The sequence below is a fragment of the Hemitrygon akajei genome, chromosome 11, assembly GCF_048418815.1.
Source record: "Hemitrygon akajei chromosome 11, sHemAka1.3, whole genome shotgun sequence".
Taxonomy (NCBI): domain Eukaryota; kingdom Metazoa; phylum Chordata; class Chondrichthyes; order Myliobatiformes; family Dasyatidae; genus Hemitrygon; species Hemitrygon akajei.
Genome location: NC_133134.1, coordinates 118,844,052 through 118,867,824, shown reverse-complemented (window position 1 = coordinate 118,867,824; position 23,773 = coordinate 118,844,052). Strand labels below are relative to the sequence as shown.

At 39.9% G+C, this 23,773-nt stretch overlaps 2 protein-coding genes across 2 annotated transcripts in view; one reads left to right on the top strand and one right to left on the bottom strand.

Annotated features, from left to right (window-relative positions):
* The window catches only part of LOC140736379 (uncharacterized), a 164,569-nt gene that overhangs the window by 122,328 nt on the left and 18,468 nt on the right, over positions 1-23,773 (top strand). The window lies entirely within an intron of this gene.
* mmp9 (matrix metallopeptidase 9) lies at positions 415-23,773 on the bottom strand. Its single transcript, XM_073061590.1, has 13 exons — positions 23,583-23,773; positions 18,670-18,899; positions 16,813-16,961; positions 15,687-15,827; positions 14,651-14,824; positions 13,016-13,189; positions 12,477-12,650; positions 10,425-10,580; positions 10,102-10,321; positions 7,103-7,239; positions 5,544-5,697; positions 3,718-3,815; positions 415-3,006 (listed from the first exon to the last, which is right to left on the bottom strand). Exons 1-13 carry the CDS (start codon positions 23,706-23,708, stop codon positions 2,894-2,896), a joined length of 2,046 nt encoding a protein of 681 aa, XP_072917691.1. The 5' UTR covers positions 23,709-23,773; the 3' UTR covers positions 415-2,893.

Here is a 23,773-nt window from a genome sequence, read left to right as displayed (position 1 = left end):
CATTTCTGCATGCTTTTATGCTTTCAGTTGCTGCCACATGATTGGACATTAATGAGCAGGTGTATAGGTATACCTAATAAAGAGGCCACTAAATGTATTTTAAAATAGGAGGAGAGAACTTATAATGCTCCTTGTAACAGAAGACAAAGGGAAGACAACAGCAGTGCTGAAGAGACCATATAAGCCATGATTATTTAGCTACTGAAGATGATGAAGTCCCCACAGGATTGGGCTGTGTGCTTATTTCCAGTCATGTGACTTCAGCAAGGCCTGTTGACAGGGAAGCTGAGGCACCAAGTGATGCCTAGTACTGGCAGGGCTGGGGTTGTGCATTAAGTGCTCAGCTTACTGACTCCTTCATCAAAAGCTCAGCTTTCTGACTCTTTCACATGCTCAGACATCAAGAAAAATGCGTTCCAAGGTTCAACAAGCTGTTTATTTATGTAAAAAAGCATTCAACATTAGAATAATTTAACTTCAGTTACATTGTTTAAACTTTAAATTAACTAGTATTAAAAATGAGTTTTCTTTAAAATACTGGTAATTCTGTATAAAATAAAATCCAAATTCAGTCAACAGATAAAATAACCAGCATGACAGATGAATCATCTTTGTAGTCATGAGAATTTGAATTAGATATTTCGGCAACGGCGAGTTGCTTTGCAAGGTCCTCGGACTCAGGATTTGCTCAGGAGCTCAGAGGCAGATGACCCTGTCCACATACAGTCACCTGTGTGCTAAGCTGAGAATCAACAATGCAAATAAAATTTCATATTTTACAATCCAAGAGCCCAAAGATGTCGTTGAAGAGATGTTAGAATGACTGAAACGTGAATGAAGAAAAGGACATTGAAACGATTGAGATGAGATTGGAGGGATATTTAGGAGAGATGTCAGAGGTAGTTTTTTTTTCCTACAGTGTGTAGTTGCTTGGAATGCACAGCCAGGGGTGATGATAAACTTGACAGATTGGGGTTACTTAAAGGATTATTAGATAGGGAAATGGATAAAAGAAAACTGGAGTGTTATGGGCAGTGTAGGAGGGAAGGGTTAGATGGATCATGGAGCAGGTTAATATAGGTTGATACAACATCTTGGGCTGAAGGACCTGTCCTATGCTGTGGTGTTCTATGTTCCCTGTGATGGAGATTTAAGTTTTGTATAATACTGACTCACTTTATTAGATGACCTGCTATTTGATGGTCTCATTAGTGGGAATAGATTGATGATGAGTAACATCACTGAGGTGCACAAAGAGCTTGTCTGTCACTGCAATGCACCCTGTGCATTGTAATATTGATCAACGGCTGGACGTTCACATCGCCAGTACTCCAAGGGAAATCTCTCAAAACTGGTCCCCAGTAGAAGAGAACACAAAATAAGAACAAATAATATGCAACGATCTGCCTTTGTGTGAAACATACTCATCATGGTTGCTAGCAGAATCTATTTTCCCCACCATCTATAAAGGAAGGCATATTTGAATTCATGATACATTGCATACTAGGTGTTAGTAGTATATTCCACTAATAATCACATGTATCATTCTTTATATTCTATCCTGCACAGTCTTTTTGAGGTTACATCTGCTTCACAATTAAGTTGTGTGGCACAGTAGTGTAGTGGTTAGCACATTCGCTTTACAGAACTAGCGATGATCAACTGGGGTTGGATTCCCACCGCCGTCTGTAAAGAGTTTGTATGTTCTCCCTGTGACTGTGTGGGTTTCCTCAGGGTGCTCCCATCTCCTCCCACATTCTGAAGACCTACAGTTCAAGATGATGCTACATTGGCACTGGAAGCATGTTAACCCTTATGGGCTGCTCCCAGCGCATCCTCGGACACAAAATGACACATTTCACTGCTTGTTTTGATGTTTGATATAGATGACAAATAATAAATCTAATCTCTGTGACATAAAGCTACAAACCTAACTTTAGATTTATGCTGCCAATTCAGCAGACTGACTCAACCTGAATAAGCAGGGTAAATTAATTTATCTTTTACAGATGATTTAATCCTTTGTTTCAAATGACATTTTAACTTTACTCATATTGTCATCTTTTGCCCTTGATAAAGCATTTGCAGAAATTTCTTACACTTCAATGGCAACCCAGTAAAATTGAAACCAAATGAAAACATAAGGATTGTGCTGCGTTGCAAAAATATAACAGAGGAATATAAACACTATAAGTTATAGAAAAAAACTTTTCCTCCAGGGAATGTTTGTCTCAAAGCTTAAACATTTGCTTTGCAGTTCAGTAGGAAAGGGTTAATAAATACCACATGGGTAATTAATAGTAACTATCCATTTTTCAGAAGTACTGATATTGGAGGAAGTCAAAGTGCACTGAATGTGAATGGATTACAATGTCCAGTGACTTTGGTTCCTAGCTTAGTAAATTAAACACAAAGAACTTGTCTGTAACTGCAATGCAACCTGTGCATTGCACTATCGATCAATGGCTGGACGTTCGCATTGCCAAACATCCGTGGGAAATTTCTCAAAATTGCTCCCCAGCAGAAAAAAAAACTGAAATAAGTATAACTAACCTAGAACAATCTGCCTTTGTGTAAAATATACACATCATGGTTATTAGAAGGATACACTTTTCCCCATTTTCCAAAAAGAAAGAATTTAGGCTGTCCAGCCAGCACGCTGATTCAGCCTGAATAAATAGGGTAAATTAATTTAGGTAATGATTTTATCCTTTGTTTCAAATGGTATTTCAGTTTTACTCGTTTCTCATAAGTAGTTGCATGAATTGCTTTGACTTACAAAAGCTCAGTAAAATTGAAACAAAACAAAAACCAAGGATTTTGCTTTGAGGCACAAGTATAACAGAATAAATTACAGAAGAAATCTCCCTCCGGGGAATGCTTGTCTCAAAGTTCAAGCATTTTGCTTGCAGTTCAGTAGTTGATGATGAATATATCCCACACTGGTAACACGATAGTACCTGTCCATTTTCCAGAAGTATTGATCACGGAGGAAATAGAAGTTCACTGAAAGGGAACAGATTATAATGTTCAGTGACATTAATTACTGGTGTAGTAATTTAACCATCATCTATCACACCCCATTTTACTCTATGTATTGTAAGTACACTCAGTGGCCACTCTATTAGTTACGCCTGTACATATGCTCATTAATACAAGTATCCATTCAGCCAGTCATGTGGCAGCAGCTCAATGCATAAAAGAATGTAGATATTGTCAAGAGGTTCAGTTGTTGTTCAGACCAGACATCAGAATGAGGAAGAAATGTGATCTAAATGATATTGTCCTTGGAATAATTGTTTTTGCTAGATAGGAGGCATTTCCCGAGGCTTTCACACACAACAGTCTCCAGAATTTACAGAGAATGGTGTGAGAAACAAAAAAAAAATCCAATGAATGGCAATTCAGTAGGTGAAAATGCCTTGAGAGATTAGAGGAGAATGGCTAGATTGGTTCAAGCTGACAGGAAGCTGTCAGTAACTCAAATAACCACGCATCACAACAGTGGTGTGCAGAAGAGCATCTCTGAATGCACATTTTGAACCTTGAAGTGGATCGGCCACAGTAGCAAAAGACCACATACATATATTTAGTACCCAGTTTATTAGGCAAAGGATGTATCTATTAAAGTGGCCACTGAATGTGTCTTCTGTTTTATGAAACAATGTTGGCGTAGTGGTTTGATAGATGAAACTGTGATCTTTCTGATAAACTTACTTTGGTGCATGAATACAATATTGGAATCAACAGGCACATGTCGGAAATCATCATAAATATGTCGGATCCTGTCCACAGTCCGTGTCTCCATGTTGAATCTGGATATTAGAAATAAAACACACAGTCAAGTTCAATGTAGATGTAACTCTTCCATTGACAAGGTCACTTAATTGATTATAGTTATACTTAAGAAACAATTCCAGAAATACTGGTATTAGTTTAAATTGCATTATTCTGCATATGTCTTACTGAAAGCACACATGACCATAGTGTACAACTGTGAACCCTCCCTGCAACACAGAAGTTTCTTCCAAGATTACCATGACCAATGTTAGCTTCACTATTCATTGTAGACATTCGTGGTCCAATCTGAGGAAAGTGGTGAATATAACAGACAGAGGAAATGGTATATTGTATGTTTTAAATTTATTTTCGGAGTCTAAGGTGGACGAAATTTATTGTCCATTCTTAATTGGTTGAAGTGAATTGCCATCTTGGAATTCTCCAATCCTCTGGTGAAGATTCTCCCTCAGTATTGTTGAGTAGAATATACAAGGATTTAGACTCCGAGATAATACAACATAGTCAGTGTATTTCCAAGTCAAGATACATAGTCCCACATTCTGAATGGCCTTGTCTTTGCTGGTGGCAGAGGTCCTAGGCTGCGAGCTGCCCTTACAGTAGCTAGGGTGAGCACCTCAAGTGCATGTTGTGGTGATGGATAGAATAAAGTGTTCATGATACACTGTCTTACAGCACTTGTCAGTTTTTGTGAGGTTCTCACTAGGTTTGTGGGAGGCGTTGGACACACCTGAATGTTGAGTTCAGGGGCTGGCCCACCTGACAGGCTATTGGAGGTTTGGTTGGGAGAAGGACCGGTCAAGACACATGAATGGAGTACGTTGAGGGGTTGAAGGAACAATATGTTGGACTCCAATGCATTGGTGACCTAAATGTTCTTCAGAAGTTAAGACTGAGGCAGAAAACTTGTTGCTTACTGTAATTTTATTGTGTTACAAGAGTAAAGATGAGGAAAGGAAAAGAGGCATAGTGAGACACAAAGGAAAAAGAGAGATGGGAAAGACTAAAAATAATGTGATCTTCTCATGTAAACTACTGATCACCAAAACTCCAACAAAAATTCCATTGATAACAGTTAACCAATGAAATAGCCAGATTGAAGCAATGTGCACCTGCCACAGAAAACAGGAAGTTTCCAGAAAACTACAGAGGCAATTGGAACCACTGGAAAATTCACTGTACCATTACATGCATAAAGGCTAATTATATAAAAATATGAACAAGTATAAGAAAGTTATACAAGAAAAATAACAATTCTACATTCCAATCCAATGATACCGTACATGCCAAGATAGCTACTTAAAGGAAATTTACTCATGAGGCATCAAATGCCTGGGGCCCCCTTTATGCTGATGTAAATTTCACCTTTATGGTTAAGAGCTGCTGCATTGTGAGTAGCCAAAGTGACTCTTGCATGGATACATGGGTTTTGCAGAATCAGGCCATTTGGCCCTCCGAGTCTGCTCTACCATTCCATCATGGCTGATTTATCATCCCTCTCAGCCCAATTCTCCTGTCTTCTCCCCACAACCTTTGATGCCCTTACTAATCAAGAACTGCTTGGATAATTAGGGTTTATTCACATCAGACACACTGAGAACTTGTGTTGAAATTGAGGACGTGGGTTAGGAAATATCCAGTCACATAGAGTAGTTAGTTTGTTGTTGAAATTCACTCCCATAGCATGTAAGAGCATTACTCTGAAAGAATTTCTCAGTTTTTAAGCTTCTACACATAATGCTCACCTCCAAACTTTCTGCCCACCGATCAGCTGCACATTCCTTCGGTTTATCATGAGGCCACCGACTATGTCCACTTGCTCATCGATGCCCAGTTTGCTGATATCTTTGGGATAACCCTGCAGCAGCCGGGTGTCAGAAAATACCCAGTACATTCTCCCTGTACAATAAGTAAAAAGAGAGCTTAATCTAAGTTAAAATCTCACAATGCAAAGTGTTGTGATACATTAAGTATTTATTTGGTAGAAAAATAAACAACAAAATATAGGCATGTGTATTTTCAAGTGAATTCTCTTTAAATTTAAAATGGTGATCATTGAGTTGAGTGGCGGAGCTCAGGGTTACACCTAAGAAGTTTTGCCATGGCTGAGCAAGACTTTTATTCCCAGCTATGAAGAAAACAACTTACGCTCAAAGTAAAGAGTGGTGAACCTAAAATGAAGCATAATTGTTTGGGATATATTGTCTGACAATAAGTAAGTAGCTTGCTGTTATTTCTGTCTGACTCAGAGGTTGTCTGCCTTTTAGAATATTTCCTGATCAATAGTTGTCGGTGATTCCCTGTTTCCATATCAACATTCAGATTGATTTATGAGAAACAAAACAGATCCATTCCACAGGTTAAACTAATATTTTAAAAGTATTTTTCTAACAGAAGATAAATTTTTCGAAGCTCTTAATGTTCACTCAGCGGCCTCGTTATTAGGTACAAGAGTAGAAACTCCCCATCTGGCACTATAATTATTCCACGGTCAAAGTCACTTAGATCTCATTTCTTCCCCATTCTGATGCTTGGTCTGAACAAAACTGAATGTCTAGACCATGTCTGCATACTTTTATGCATTGAGTCACTGTACATGTTTAATTGATTAGATATGTTAATATGCAGGTGTACCTAATAAAGTGGCCACTGAGTATATATAGATAGATAGATAGATAGATAGATAGATAGATAGATAGATAGATAGATAGATACTTTATTCATCCCCATGGGGAAATTCCAACTTTTTTCCAATGTCCCATACACTTGTTGTAGCAAAACTAATTACATACAATACTTAACTCAGTAAAAAAATATGATATGCATCTAAATCACTATCTCAAAAGCATTAATAATAGCTTTTAAAAAGTTCTTAAGTCCTGGCGGTAGAATTGTAAAGCCTAATGGCATTGGGGAGTATTGACCTCTTCATCCTGTCTGAGGAGCATTGCATCGATAATAACCTGTCACTGAAACTGCTTCTCTGTCTCTGGATGGTGCTATGTAGAGGATGTTCAGAGTTATCCATAATTGACCGTAGCCTACTCAGCGCCCTTCGCTCAGCTACCGATGTTAAACTCTCCAGTACTTTGCCCACGACAGAGCCCGCCTTCCTTACCAGCTTATTAAGACGTGAGGCGTCCCTCTTCTTAATGCTTCCTCCCCAACATGCCACCACAAAGAAGAGGGCGCTCTCCACAACTGACCTATAGAACATCTTCAGCATCTCACCATTATCTTAATTTACCATTAGTGTGGCCCAACTACTTTATAATACAGTTGTTTAACAATAATTCAAGCAAACCTGAGAAAACATAAACTTCCTGGCTGTATGGATCTTCAAAAGCAGCATCGATTTTGGAAGGAGCTTTTGGCCACAACTTTGCAATTGGAATTGGTCCTTTGATAACTTTCTTTTTTGTTGCAAGTTTCCAGACATACCTAAAATAAATGAAAAATAAGATCCTGATATTTATTCAAGGCACCATGGATATGACCAGCAAGAGCTGCATTTCTCCATCCCAGACAGGAGAGGGCAGTAAAGAGTTTACTACAGTACCAGATAAGTCTGGAGTATGTTATGAATGTACCACAGCTCTGAGGGGCCGAAGGGTGCGGGACCAGCCCCCTCCTTCCGGAGAATCACAAGATCGCTATTAATTCGGGTCTTGGACCCAGGAAATGAGAGACAATGCAATGGATTTGACCATTGTTCTTAGAGACACCTGTGTGAATTGCAACTCTATAGTACGTACCAGCTATCAGGGACATGGACCCCCCCCGGGAATGTGGGGTGGGGATTGTATCACCCTACCTTGAGTGACATCCACAAATCTGCCAATCACGATAAAAGGGGATAGCAGGAGGCAGTACGCCAGCGACACACCGGACGGAGACACCATCGCTCATCGCTCCCGTAAGGACGGGAAGCTGTTCGGGAGCCACATGTGATTCGGTTCCCCTAGCTTGGGAAACGCGTGGCTGATAACCCTGAAAAGGATTCCGAACTGACAACGGGGAACTCCCGTTCCCGACTCAACGATTTGAGTCCAAAAGGCTGGCAAGTTTATTTTCTCTCTCCAACCCGTGAACACCCAGCGGTCCCTAAAGTGGCTAAAAGCCTTCATGAACTGGCAAGACTTTTATATTTCCATCGGACAATCGTTTTACCCCTAGACAAACGATAGAGCTACTTCTTATTGTTGATTATTACTATACCCGCGCTTTAGATTGAGGATTGACGATGTATATTATCTGAATGTTTGTATTAACCTTACTTTTGTGCCCCTTTATAAATAAAAAGGTTTAAAAATATTACCATCAGACTTCAGCGGACCTCTCTATCTTTGCTGGTAAGTGACCCAGTTATGGGGTTCATAACAAGTAGTTTAGCAGATTTTTCCCCCTAAAAGGCAGTATGAACCATATTTTGATAATGCTTGTGTAATTTCATAATCTTCATTACTGAGATTTGTCTTTTACTGTAAATTCCAAATTTACTTAATGACGATTTTGAATTCCCTACACAATCAGGAAAGTTCAACAGCCCCTATACTTTCTGAGGAGGATGAACAGAGCTGCTGTGTTCACATCTATACTCAACATCATTGTATAGATGTGAAGTAGAGAACTTTCGAGTAGGCTGCATCACTGCATGGTATGGAAACTACTCTGTGGCGGGCAGGAAAGCTCTGCAACAGGTAGTCTAAACTGTCCAATGCATAACCAGTACAAGCCTATCTGCCACCAAGGACATAGATACAGAAAGGTGCTGGAAAAGGCCCAGTAACATCATTAAGGATTCCTCTCACTCCGCTCATGGAATGTTTCACCCATTCCATCAGGACCACCATGCTCAAAAACAATTACTTACCCCAAGCAGTAAGGCTGATCAACACTTCCACCCACTAACCCACCCCTCACCAATACTATTGTGTCAATTCCTGTCAGTCACCTTTTGTACAGACACTCTTGTGCCTAGCATCACATTATTGACATACAATTAATCTGTGTACAGTATATAATCTATCTAATATGTTGATATTTATTGTGTTTTTTACATTAGTGTGTTCTTTATCTTTTTGTACAACATTCAATATGGAACAACAGCTATTTTGTTCTCCTTTACACTTGTGAAGTGGAAATGGCATTAAACAATCTTGAATATCTTTTGAGGTGAAACTTAAACCCAATTCCCTGGATCAATGGTCAAAGCCACTGGGATCGAGGACAACTTTATTCACCATTTACATTTACAAGCATTAGGAATTTGCTGTGGTGTGCAAGCAACAAAATGCAACATTCAACCATTATAAAGAATAAATAATTATATAAAAATAAGTTAGAGGTTAAAGAATGGATCCCAAATAAATGTGCATACTGTGAATACATAAATACCAGCATGTGTTTACAATGTAACAGTATTATAAAAAGTGGGTTAACATATTTACAGAGCAGTGCAGTGACTGAGGGAACAGAGGGGCTTGGGTGGAAAAACTAGAATGGTTGATCAGATTAACTGCCAGAGGGAAAAATCTTTTAAGATGGCATGAAGTTTTTGTTTTGATATTCCTATAGTGCATTCCAGAAGGAGCTTTTGGAGAAGGCAGTTTGCTGGATGGGCAGTGTCTGCAATGATTTTACCTGATGCTTCTTCGTCCCAGACATGTACAAGTCCTGCAGTGATGGTGGACTGCAGCCAATGACCTTTTCTGCTGTCCTAAACATTAGCTGTAGTTTCTGTCTATTGTGAGAGGGTGCTGCACCAAACCAGACAGTAATGGTTGATGTGAGGATGCTCTCTAAGTTGTCAGTGTAGAATTGCGCTAGTATGTTCTAGGGAAGATGGAATTTTACCATCTGACACAAGAAGTACAACTTCTGCCAAGCTTTTTTGTTACTGAAGGAGAGAAATGGTTCTTCCACCTGAGGTCCTGTGAAATAATGATGCCCAGGAAGCTGAATGTTGAAATCATGCTGACTGTAGAGTTGTTAATTATGAGTGGGTGGAGAGGGGATGTATTTCTCTTGAAGTCAATATATATCTCCACAGTTTTGAGGGCATCAGTTCCAAGTTGTGATTGCACTAGGACACCAGTCTGTTTACTTCCTGGTCCTCTAGATCCTAATTCAGTAATTGAACCAGTGTACTCAATGCACTACTGTTGTCCCACAGCCTGAATACCTTGGTTTCCTCTTATATTTATAAAGCCAAGAATCACTTTTATAGTTCCCTGTGTTTCCCCAGCTGAAAGTAATCTTTCAGACTTAAGTAATCAATAGATAAAAGCAATGATTGCTTACCCATTCTTGAAGAAATGGAGTGTATCCTTTATACTTGCAATGGCATCATATATATTAATGCTACAGATGTCTATGGAAGGCCGAGCTGTAGTTGTGGGGGGCACATCTGTGGAAACTGGTGCGACTGTTGTTGGACTTGGTTCTTCTTTTGTTGGACTTGGTTCTTCTTTTGTTGGACTTGGTGCCATTGTAGAGGTAGTTGTAGAATCTTCTTTAGCTCCTGTGATCAAAACAGAAGAATGCAAAAGTGTCTAACATACCTGGCTTAATATTCAGATAAAAGACTGTGCTTTTGTTTATTTGCTCTATAGAATTAACCATACCATATAGATGCTGTATTCCTGCAACATCATCCTTGGACAACTCGAAGTTCTCTATGTACTTGTACATTGGGTACATCAGGGCATCTTTGACAGATGAATGATCCAATCCGAGAGAATGTCCAAACTCATGAGCTGCCACCAAAAACAGGCTGTACCCTAGACAAAAAAAAGGCAGATAGATTTCAGCTGCTTATCTGTTACTTGTCATTCTTGGGACTGTATCTTACACCAAATCAAGCAGATAGATTTTAGTTGTTTATTCATTACTTGTCATTCTTCAGCCTGTACTACCCCTGTCTTCCAGTCAGCATCCCCCCGCAACAAAAAAAAAGCCCAAAAACTTGCTGGTCAAAGTGAAAGTAATCAACGTTAGGCTCATGACTCATAGGATTTGACCATGTTTTGAGTATTTCATCCAAATGATCAATTTACAATACTTAGCTTAAACACACATTTCCGATTCCAATTCCGATTTATACATCACCACACTCGGAGGAGCAACACAAGAACACAGAGCACAACAGGCATCAAAAGCAGAACATTTAGTTTTGCCAGAAGTTGTAAAACTGATTATCCTGTGCACTCTTTTCAGTCGTCGGAAACTAAACCCAAAGTAATTTCCCTGCTTCCTTTGGCAAGGCAAATGAAGTCCACTGCAGCTTCAACTAACTTGGCTGACTCTGGGACTTGAAACTAACACCTTTTTAATCTCTGAATACCTTATTGAGCAATGAGCTGCAAAGCAAAATATTTTGGGATATTGCACAAGTTTATAGTTGAAATTAAACAGCATTTAACTTCAAATTTACACAACTCAGGAAAGTATGGAAGGGATTTGAAGACATTTCTTTTTCTCACAGAGATACACTTGTCTCAACATCTGACAGAATAGTGGTAGTGCGATGACTCGAGTGGAGTATGATCTTCTCCTGAGGGGTTTGTCTATTGGTGGCTGCAGAGGCCAATCCAGGATACACATATTCTAGTGCAAGAGTAGGTGGTGGCTGAGGTTAGCGGTTGGGTCTTTTGGTTGTTGAGAGAGAGAGAGAGAGAGAGAGAGGGAAACAAAGAGCAAATGAGGGGGCTGAGAAAGCAAGGGAGAGAGAGAAGGAAAGAGGAGAGAGAAAGAGAGGGAAAGAGGGAGAGAAATAGTGAGTGAGCAAGAAAGAGAGAAAGTGAGTGTGTGAGAAAGAGAAAGAGACAATTACTTATTCTTAAATTTCTTGCTCCACATTTGGACTCCTGCTGCCTAGAGCTACCTCTCATTACTCAGGTGAGTGGACATGAATATTTTCAAAAGACTAACACAAGGGACTCAGACAGACTGTTGGAGGAACCCAGTGGGACGAGCAGCATCAGTGGAGGCAAAGGGATGGTTAACATTTGGCTTGAGACCCTGCATCAGGGTTCCTTTTAGAAAGGATAACTCTATTGTAGATGTCCAATTTTAGTTAACTTGCACATCGGTTCTCTTGTCGTGGTCCAATTCTAGTGCATCGCCCGAGAGTTCAAAATGCTCCAATTTTCAGTGGAAAGTTCAACATTGTACAAATTTAAGTCAAGTAATTTTAACTGAAACAAAGAAACTTTTAGTGGGAGTATGTAGCTGGAATGTACAGCAACACTTGCGGGTTGCCTCAGCCCATCCTCACGTGTGTTTGCTGTAAATACAAATGACACATTTCACTGTATGTTTTGAAGTACTTGTGACAAATAAATCGGAATCTGAGCTGAGTCGGTCGAACAGCATCTGTTGGTGGGTGATGGGGGGAATTGGAAAGGAATTGTCGATATTTTGGGTTAAAACCCTGATCAGGTTTTGACATGAAACATTGAAAATTCTTTTCTCTTCCCCCAGCAGATGCTGTTTGACTCACTGAGTTTCTCCAACAGATTGTGTGTTGCTCTGGGTTCCAGCATCTGCAGTCTCTTCAGTCTCCATGTGATTTTACCAGCTTGTTGCAAGGCATAGTTCACCCGGCTGAGATTTTATTATCTTTGCAGAGTGGTATCAGAAAGTGAGCAACAGCGGAGAGTTGAATTGATACTTGCCGGCATCTGGGCAGAAGCCCCACTTTTTGTCTTCGTTGAAGTTGCTGGTGGTTGCACACCAGAGCTTCCCATCTGATCGGCCGTCCGTGGTGCACTCATTGTACTTTTTCCCAAAGAATGTGAATGGAAATACACACCTATCGCCATCAGAATTTCCACCAACCACGGCATCAGCTGCAAGAAAAAATGTGACAGGTGGTGAGGTGGGATTAGAGGAAAGAGAGGTATCAAGAGCTCAATCTAAGGTTTCAAGGTCTGCCAAGCCAGTACAGCATGTGTGAAATGATTGAAGCATGAATTTAAAAACTGGCTAGAGAAACCAATTCTTTCCTCAAAGGACCATAGCCATATGCATTTATATTAGGGAAAATAATGAAGAGAGAGAAACAATAATAATTCAGATCTTAATGAGGTGGACTGTGATGTCAGGAGTCCAACTTCTCATCAATAATGCAGTGAAGCATGCTTCTTAAGATCCAACATTTGGCAAATCATGATGCAATTGCTAATGTGCTTTTTTTCTAAATATGAAGAATTACCTGGATTGGGACAGAAGCCATACATTTTATCCACATCATAGTTGCTGGTGGTTGAGCACCATTTGAGGCTGTCACTGCGACCATCCGATGTGCACTGATCATAACTCTTGCCATCAAATACAAAGGGGAACACACAAGGTACCCTGTCACTATTTCCACCAAAGGTGTAGAGCACTAAATAAAAAAATGAATGGGAAATAAGATAATTAAATTAGTCGTTAGTCAAGAGACTTTCTGGAACTCTCAGCTGAAATAGTACTAGAAGCTCCTTTATGTAAGGGTGATGTTACTTCAACTGATTAAATAATGATCCAATTCTGAGATGGTCACGGACTTCAAGTCTATCTTGTTCACTTTTGAAACCTATAGCACACATGATAGTGTTGGATCCTGATATTTTGTCATCCAAAGGTTCTTCAGAAATCAAGAATGAAGCATTAAACTTGTTTCTTACAGCCATTTAATTAAATGTTACAAGAATGAAAAGCAACAAGAGAGAACCAAAAGGACGAAGAAAAATCAAAGGGAAAAGCAGTCATACTCAGACTGGAGATATACAAGTTTCCGTGATAGCAATTAGCCTATAGGGTAGCCAGATTCAAGTGGTTTGACACCTGCTACTGAAAGCTGAGATGTCTCCAGACAAATACAAAAGCAATTCCTCTATAATTACAGGAAAATCCATTAAACAATTACATGTATATGTGATTATATAAAAATACAAGCAAGCATAGGAAAATTAAATTACAAGGAAAGTAACAATTCTATTCCCCAATCCAACAGCCAGCATTTACTGACCATTTATTGGCCATTTGTTGCTTGGCTAAGTGTTGATAAAATAACCAAGTTCGATCATATCTTCACATTCTATATCCCACCCCATGGGTACTACAGCACATACCATATGGTGGCAATTACTGACAGTTCTTTGGTTACCATCTTATCATTTCTACGATTCTAAAGCTGTTCAAAGAACACTCAACTATGTTACAGTTTGTCTGGCTTATAATATGTGTTCAAAGTCATTGGGTATTAAAAAAGGGGCTCAGGGATGTCATCAACTCCATAGAACCTGAAAGTCATAAGCATTTATATTCTCTGTGATGGATCATTCAAGATGATTTAGATATTATTGATATAATTGCATGTAATAAAGATTGGTTATTATGAGGGTGAAACAGTTAAAATCCACGCGATTGAATCAGTATATGTTTTTAATCTTTTATAATATTTGCAACAGTTCAACCATGATGATTAACAATGCAGAAAATTGAAGCAGAACTCTAGGATGATACCAGATCAAACTGCTGCACATCATATTAGATTCAAATCTCAAGGGAAATTTATTATCGAAGTATGTGTATGTTACCATATACTGAGATTTTTTTGTGGGCAGTTTCAGTAGATACAAAGAAATAGATTTGAATCAATGAAAAACTACACACAAAGATCAACAAGCAATCAAAGTGCAAAATAAGATGTAAAAAAGACAAATAATTAAGTAATTTAAAATAGATAGATAATATTGAAGACATAAGTTTGGAGTTGTAGATTGTCAGCCACTGGACTGAAAATAGAGAAGAGCCATAGTAAGACTGTTGGCTTTAACATGGGGTGTTAGAGTTAACAACTTACATCCTTGTGGGCAGAATCCATACTTCTGGTCTCTGTCGTAGTCCGGGGTTGTGGCGCACCAAAGATACCCGTCCGATCTTCCTTCTGTAGTGCAGGCCTTGTATGTCTTACCATCAAACATGAATGGGAAGTGGCAGAAATCCCCATTGGCATTTCCGAAACGAGTTTTAACCGCTGCCAGAAGTTAAGGAAGGCGTTAGCATTGGAAGTGCTCCCGGTAAGGTACGTATTATTTCTGGGGGATGCAAGGTTGAAGGACAGAGGACATATGCTGTTTGATGAGGCAGATGTTGAGATGTTTTCACAAATGGGAGAAACTTGGCCGAGGGGTTACAGCATTTGGAGGGCATCACATGAGAACTTTTTCATACGAATCTCTGGAATTCCCTACCCCCCCCCCCAAGAGTTATGCAGGCCAGATCATTAAGGCATTGAAGAAATCATAACTTTTTAAAAGACAATGGATATAGATGAGCTATGGGAACTGGGGCAACACCTGCTCTTACGTTTTCAAGTATTCTACCGCTTAGTCTTCTGAATAATTCCAGGATTGAATGGCTTGTCATATGAAGAGTGTTTGATGGCTCTGGGCCTGTATTCACTGGAATTCAGAAGAATGAGGGTGGCCTCATTTTAACTTATCAAATGGTTAAAGGCCTTGATAGAGTGGATGTGGAGAGGATGGTGGGAGATTGTAAGACCAGATCCTCAGAATATAAGAGGATCTTTTTAGAACAGAGATGATGAAGAATTTAGCCAGAGAGTGGTGAATCTTTGGAACCCTTTGTCACAAGCATCTGTGGGGCCATGTCTTTATGTATATTTAAGGCAGAGGTTGATAGATTCTTGATTGGTCAGGGCATGAAGGGATATGGGGAGAAGGCAGGAGATTGGTTCTGACGGGAAAATTGGATCAGCCATGATGAAATGGTGGGCCAAATGGCCTAGTTCTGTTCCTCTATCTTATGGTATTATGGTAATTAACATAAATCTTTGGCAAAACAGTGAAAAGGTCATTGTGTTTAAGATTAGTTACCTGCTCCTGTTCCCAAGGTCCAAAACTCATCATCATCAAAATGGGCATCACCATGCAGATTGCCGTATAAGTCCTTTCCAGGTGGGTAGGCGTGTGCCAATAGACCATCTTTTCCATCAAATGGATATTGGTCTCCATGCCCTTCAGAAGATATAATGGAAACTTATTAACAATACAGATCTAGAAATCTACAAATCCTCATAACAGGCATACAAGGACAATATAAGAGCCCAGCTAGCGAATGTTGGTGGAAGGCAAAGCTGGGGTAAGATCTTAGAAGTAACTAAGTCCTTCTTTGTCCTAAATTCTGAATCAACATGGGATTAGCAATGGATCATTTTGTTCTCTGTTATCACGGATAACTGTAATACTTATCACCATCAGATTTCAGTGGCCCATGAACTCATGAACTACCTTAATATTCCTTTTTGCACTGTCCACTTATTTATTTTTGTCTAATTAATTAAAATCTTTTATTTATAGATACAGTGCAGAACAGGCCCTTCCTATCCAACAATCTGCACCATGCAGCAACCCACCTAGTTAACCCGAGCCTAATCACAGGACAATTTACAATGACCAATTAACCTACCAATCAGTACATTGTTGGAATGTGCAAGGAAACTGGAGAAAACCCATGTGTTCATGAGGAGGATGTCCATACTCCTTACAGACAGCCCCAGTATTGAACGCTGAACTCTGACGTGCCAAGCTGTAATAGTGTTGTATTAGCTGATATGCTAGTTTCACTCCATTTATCTAACTATTTATTTATTTACCTAATTATCTTTTGTCAATTGTAGTATCGTTTTATGTCTTGTACTGTACTGCTGTCGCAAAACAATAAATTTCATTATGTGTGTCAGTGATAATAAACTTGACTCTGATTCTAATTCTGATTCTGCTGATCACTTAGGTTAACCCAGCTATGTTTAAGAATTCATTTATGAGAAGCTGCCAAATATTTTCAGCTTGTCACCAGTAAAATGCACCTTTTATATTTAGTCTGAAGTAGAAAACTCACAATTTAGTTTGTTTATTTAAAAAAAAAATGCTGTACAAATTGACTAAATAGAGAAGAGAAAGCTTGTGGAATTTTTGAGAAAAATGGAGCCTGACTACTCACATTTTCTGCCGAATGAAATCATGATGTCTGCTTCTTCACTATAAATTCTAGTGAACTTCAATGGGGTGATATCACTCCATAGTTTAAAAGCACGGGCGACTGCATCGTCAACGACTGCTGGATCCAGGTCAGGTGTATAGGATACTATTCTGTTTAAAGAAAATAAAATCGTTACAACAATATTACAGAATTCAGGTACAAAAGAGATTCTGCAGAGTGTGTGTGTGTGTGTGTGTGTGTGTGTGTGTGTGTGTGTGTGTGTGTGTGTGTGTGTGTGTGTGTGTGTGTGTGTGTGTGTGTGTGTGTGTGTGTGTGTGTGTGTGTGTGTGTGTGTGTGTGTGTGTGTGTGTGTGTCCAGATTATTTCAGGTCACTTCTTTTCAATGTCATGGAGGATGTTGATCTTGTTCTGTTAAGTCACCGAAGCACTGTTAGCTTTGCTCAGTAATTTTGTTTTGAGATGGGATTCCTGTTGGTACAGGTTGAAGTGTTAAATGCTATAATTAAGACAATTCAGCAATATCATTGTGGTTGGTACAGCCCAGGCTAAATGGTTGTGGCTTTTTAAACTGTAGTTGCTAAACTTCCCTCGTGCACCCATTGCATTTCTGTTATAGCTGTCGCGATCCACTGGGTCTCATCTCCCTTGTAAGGCTCTTTATCTTACTGCTGCCTTGCTGAACAATTAATAACCTACACTTAACTCAATATTTTGACTGCCAATTGCTTAATTTAAAAGTAATGGAGGTAGAGAAGCCTGAAGTCCCACATCCCCGGGTTCAAGAACACCTATTGACCTTCAGCAACTGGGTCCTTGAACCATCCAGCACAACCCATATCACCACAGTGAGCAACGCTATGAATGTTATGATTACTTTACACTAAAATGGTCTCTTTTTGGTCTAATTGTGTACTTTCCTTTAAAAATTGAGAATAATTTACATCTACGGTATTTTTCTTGTGAATGCTGTTTATAAGATGCTATATGCCTGTGACGTTGGTCATATATGTACTTGTGAAAAAGAATCTCGGGGTTGTAGGTGATGACATGTATGCACTCTGATTATAAATTTTACTTTGAACTTTGATATGGCAATAAATTTGACTTTCACACATGACTTTCATCCTGTTCAGTTGGGCACTCAAGAAGTGAAACAAATCACAAGCCAAATTTAATGCTGAGGAATTACTTTGTAGGAATTGGCTGGACGTTTGAGAGTGCAGGTACGGTGGGGGCGGCCATTGTTGGGGGTGGACGCTGCATCAAGGCCTGATAGTGATAGATGATCCCATGGTTGGCTCCATTACTACATGCTGTCTGAAGCGTCAAGGATGAAAGCAGAAAACAAACGGGTATTCGGCGCCATCTGCCTGCAGTTGATCAGTCTCCCTCTCTTCTCACAACTGCTGTTGGGGAGGAGAAGCGGGAGTCTTGGATTTCACGCCGCCAGGTTCGGGAGCAGTTGGTGCCCTGCAACCATTCGGCCTCTTGACGGGCTTCACTCACCTCAGTGCTGAGCAGTCTCCTCACCTGTGGACTTGCTTTTGGGGGTTCGCAGTCCATCTTCCAAGTGGGTTTGTTTACTTTTTGCCCAATTTGTTCTCTTTTACAAATTGCATATGTAGTAGTCTTGTGTTTTCAGTGAATTCTATTGCATTTCTTTGTTTTGTGAGTGCATGCAAGAAGATGAATCTTAAGGTTTTATAGGATATACAAACTTTGATAATAAATTTGAACTTTGAATTCTTCCTCTGCTGCACTTGTTGACAGCTTTCATGGTTTTCCACTGAAAATGGAACACCTTTATGCCTCTCCTCAATTTTTCTTGAATCTAAGCCATTTTCTTCATGTACTCACCTGTAGGTTAAATCAGTGTGATCCCACTTTTCATCATCGAATGTCTTGTAACTAAGGACATCAGGGACTCCACAGCGTGGCTGTTTCATGGCATTGAGCGTTTCCTTATCAAATACTCCTGTTTCAGGCAAACTTAATTTCTTTTGCATAGCTTTGATGGAAGATTTTAGACTAAACAAGGAATTGCTCGTCCCTTTTAAATTCACATAGCCAAATCTCTGCAGGTAGTTCTGTGGACAAGATTCAGAGAGTATGTTTTAAACGCAAGAAAGTCTGCAGATCTGGAAAACCAAAGCAACACACACAAAATGCTGGAAGCACTCAACAGGTCAGGAAGCACCTGTGGGAATGAATAAACAGTCAATGTTCCAGGCTGAGACCCTGCTTCAAGTTGACTTACCTGTTCATTTCCAGAGAGCATGCTTGATGTGTTTTCCAGGGTAACAGCGCACTTGGCAATGAACAGTATTCCACACACACACACACACACACACACACACACACACACACACACACACACACACACACACACACACACACACACACACACACACACACACACACACACACACACACACACACACACACACACACACACACACACAAATGCATATCTGCAGACACGCGTGTGTACACACCAGATACAATCTATTTCAAATTAGATAACATTGAGCACAGCTACTGGAGGAGCCTGCACACAGTCTCCTTCTATATCATGTTGAGACTTGTGGGAGCTGGCACAAAACAAAAGCTGGCCACTGCTAATCCGGGAAGGTTAGCCTCCATGTTTCAGCTGGCCGTGCTGGATCCGTGAGTGTGAAAACCCTACTGCTTACACAACCTACATTCTCATACATTTGACATGACCCCTCAGCTACAGTTTGAACAAAGCTTCCGTGCTCAAAGTGTTTCGCTGCTGTCACTGTCCTGTGCACTGTGCCTAACTGCATCTGAAACAGGTTAGCATTGAAACCCAAGGGCAGGCACAGGAAGAGCCACAACTGGCTTGGCAGAAGAGCCTGCATTCGTGCTGTATTGTTCTACAGAGTTAGGGATGAAGCCATTCAAACAGCTAGGAAAATATGCTCTCTGGAATCTAAATATTGACATGAAAAATAAAATAATGAATGCAACTATAATAAGTTATGCTCCATAGTTAGGTTACAAGAGTTCATTTTTAAAAATTATTCAAGTTACAAATACTAACGTGTCATCAGGGTGCTGGATTTTCATGGCTCCAGAGGCAGGCTGATTCTAGGCCGGTGCCCCTAACTGAGGCATTGTGGGAGAACACAGAACTTCGGGAGCAGTGGGCTAGCTGCTGGCTGTGTGTCTAGAGATCTGAACCATTTTAGGACCAACTCTCTGGGCGCAGAGCTTGAAAAAAGCGACGCAATGGACTTTTAACATCATACATTAGCGAGTTGTTTGTTATGTCTCCCCTCTCGCTGTGAAACAGGGACACCTCTTTTTCCCTTATTAGGGAGAGAGAGCCTATGGAATGTTGAATACCAGGTGAATGAGTAGTCTTTGGGGTACTGCATGGCTGTGTCTTTATTGATGCTTTGTTACATGCTTGAGTGCTTAGTGGGGGGTGCTGATGCTTTTTGTCTGGGGGGGTCATTGCTCTTTCTGCTGCTTGTACGTGGCGGGGGGAGAGATGGGGGGGCTTTGGGGTTCTAATGTTTAATTGTCATTCATTCTTTGGGGCACTGCGCTGTTTTCGTGGATATTTGTGAAGAAATGGAATTTCAGGATGTATATTGTATACATTTCTGACATTAAATGTACCTTTTGAAACCTATTGACCTATTGAAATATTTATTTTGATTTATCTTCGGTTTGAATTTTCAAAATTGCTCAGTAATTGGAACAATAAAAAACTGTAGCTTATTGAAAAGAAACACCTGCAGAGATTTGCAAATCTGAAATGAAAACTGAGCATTACATTTTTGCTATGATACATTTATGCCAAAACATTTTCTTCCATTCGAAAAAAAATCATTTCTTTCTCCATAGATGCTGCCTGATCTGTTGAATATTTTTTTTTGTCTGCTGTTTAATGCAATTATGTAGCATAGAACTTTCTTACATTGAACTCCAACTATTGAAGTCTTGAAAAAAGTATGAGATAAGTAATTCATAGTTTTGCCTTGCGGTAATAAATTCTATCCAGAGAAGCAAATACCTTTCCAAATTATTGTATCTTACACACTTTAATGAACTTATTATGATCAACAGAAATACCTTCTTGGCAATTGAGGCATGGGAGTAAAAATTAATACTTGCCAGTGTTTACTGATTTTATAAAAGGGTCCTGGCAAGTCCATGCACATTATAATTCCTGGGGTTTATGAAATTCTATGTTGGGAAACCACATTTGAATAACTGGATTTTTGTTGCTTTACCAAACGTAGCCAATAACTGCATCCAAATATGCTCAAATATCCAAACTGCATTCTTCATGAAAGTCTAGATTGATGTATGTTTCTTTCAGCATTCCCCTTCCTTTCTACAAGCTCCTTATACATTAAACAATAACTCCAATTGCGATCATATCCAAAATCCAAATTGCAAACAGTCAGAAGCTGGAACAGCCGCCCATTGAAGGTCCTAAAATTGTTACGCAGCTGAGGCCAGGGACATGAATCAACTCCAAGAGCATTTGGGCTGACCAGCTGCAGGATACAACAGAGTCCTCCCCATTATTGAGCATATTTGCAACAAGTGCTGCCACAAAAAGCAGCATCCATCATCAAGGTACCCCCACCATGCTCTCTTCTCACTATTACAATTGGGCAGGATGTACCGGAGCCTTAGGCCTCTTTACTCCAGGTTCACGAACAGTTGTTACCCTACAACCAACAGTTCCTGAACCAGGATGACTTCTCACCTCAACACTGACTGACTCCACAACTATAGACTCATTTTCAATGATTCCACAACTCATGTTCTCAGTGTTATTTATTTACTTATATAATTTTTTTATTATTATTCAAATGGTTTGTCTTCTTTTGATCATTGGCAGTTTGTCAGTATTTGTTTATGTAGAGTTCTTCATAAATTCTATTGTATTCCCTGTAAGTGCCTACAAGAATTTGTAGATTTTGAAATGGACTCTATCTCACTACTTCTTTTCTATTTTTGCTCTACTTATTAAATTGAAATTTTTTATACATATAGATATATATACATTGTAATTTACAGCTTCTATTATTATGTATTCCAATGTACTGCTGCTGCATAACAACAAATTTCATGATATATGCCTGTGATATTAAACCTGATTCTGATTCAGAACATGAATCTTGGGGTAGCATATGGTGACATATGAATGAACATATTTATAATAACTTTACTTTGAGCTGGGCTTTGACTTTATTCATATGACTTATCTCTCCGAAGCCATCTTCACAACGTTCATGTTTACTGTCACCTGGCTTGTGAATGGAATGCTGATAGCAGTGGGTGCATTGAGGAGGGAGCGGGCTTGAATCGAGTATAAACACTGACAGGGAGCACCAGAACTAATAGTCAGCATTTATGGATTGTAGCTTTTAGGTAACTGTGAAGTGAATACAAAAATATCCTACAACTTAGAGACCTGAAAGTCATATTTTTCCAATTCACCCAAGCTTTGAAGAATGAGGGGGAATTTCACTGATTTTTTTTAGCCACAAGGTGGTGTATCTGTGAAATTCATTGCCACAGTTGGGACGACTGTGAAGGCCAGGTAATTGGGTATATTTAAAGTGGATGTTGATAAGTTCGTGATTCGTAAGTTTGTCGAAGGTAATGGGGAGAAGACAGGAGAATGGGGTCGGGGGGGATAAAAAAAATCAGCCATGATGGAAAGATGGAGCAGACTCGATGAGCAGAATGGCTTAATTCTGCTCCTATGTCTTATGGTCTTAATGCATAACTTTATAACCATTTCACATTGATCTTCAGGTTTCTTGATGGTAAATTGACTCCCATAACTTCATCTACTTGTCGAGCATGCAGTTTTTCTGTAGGGTTTCCCATACAAGTTCTTCATGTTCTCGTTCCATTTTGGAGCAATACCTCACCCTCCCTTTGCCAATCCACTGCCTTTTGACATGCCAGGTAGAATTGACCTTTGCACAGTGCACAGCACATTTGTTGGCCATGGATAACATGTCCTAGCTGTCTATGAGCAAGCCAGAGCAGTACAGTATGGAGAGCAAACTGTTGCCCACGCTGCAGACTTCCCTTCTCCATGCAACTGATGAATCCAAAAAGAACGGCAGAGACCGATACAGTTTGGCACCTGCAGCATCGCAAGAGTTGGGAGAGAGCATTAAATTCAACATAGGAACTCCAACTCCAGAATTTTCCTCGGGGTTTACTCCTGAAAGCCTTCCCCGTGTGGGTATATCTACAAGGCAGTGGAGGTCTGAGATCAGAGTTTTCCTTCCCCTGGATGAACTGCCAACCACAGGTGGTAAACCCCATCAGCCCAAAGTGACTGGCTTTAAGGCGACAGTAATCCACCTTTGCCCCTTTCCCTATCAGTAGAAACGGTTCCACTGGGCTTAGTAGTTAAGCCACACGTGAAGGTCAGGAGCTGGACTATTTGCACCATTGGGAGCATTTTATAAGTAGTGGACACTTATCTCCACTACCACTCCCGGCTATGACAATCTTAAGGAACCTCACGGCACATCTAGCATTTTAAAAATCCACAAGCAGCAACTGCAGCCACTAACTGCCTTATTTCCCTTCCTCTGTGTTTACTTCCTATGAACCTCAACCAGTATAACTGATCAAGTTAAATGGAATATGAACCCACAGTTCGTTGCAGAACTTCCAGTATTTAAACATTTTACCTTAACAAAGTACAACCAAAAGTCTTGCCCAAAGATAGAATCACAAATTGCTTTTTATCTTACCATTGCCGTGTCAATATCAAGCGTTTTCTGCTCCCCAGGGAACGTAAAATGCAGGGGAGTTGTCGGTGAGCAGAAGGAAATGTGTGCAAACAGAGCGAAGGTCAACACCACCTCTGTCAGCGTCATTTTGAGAGCAGGAGGACGATCAGCTGGAGTCCGTGGCTCTTTGGGTGCTTCTGTTCCTCCAGCCT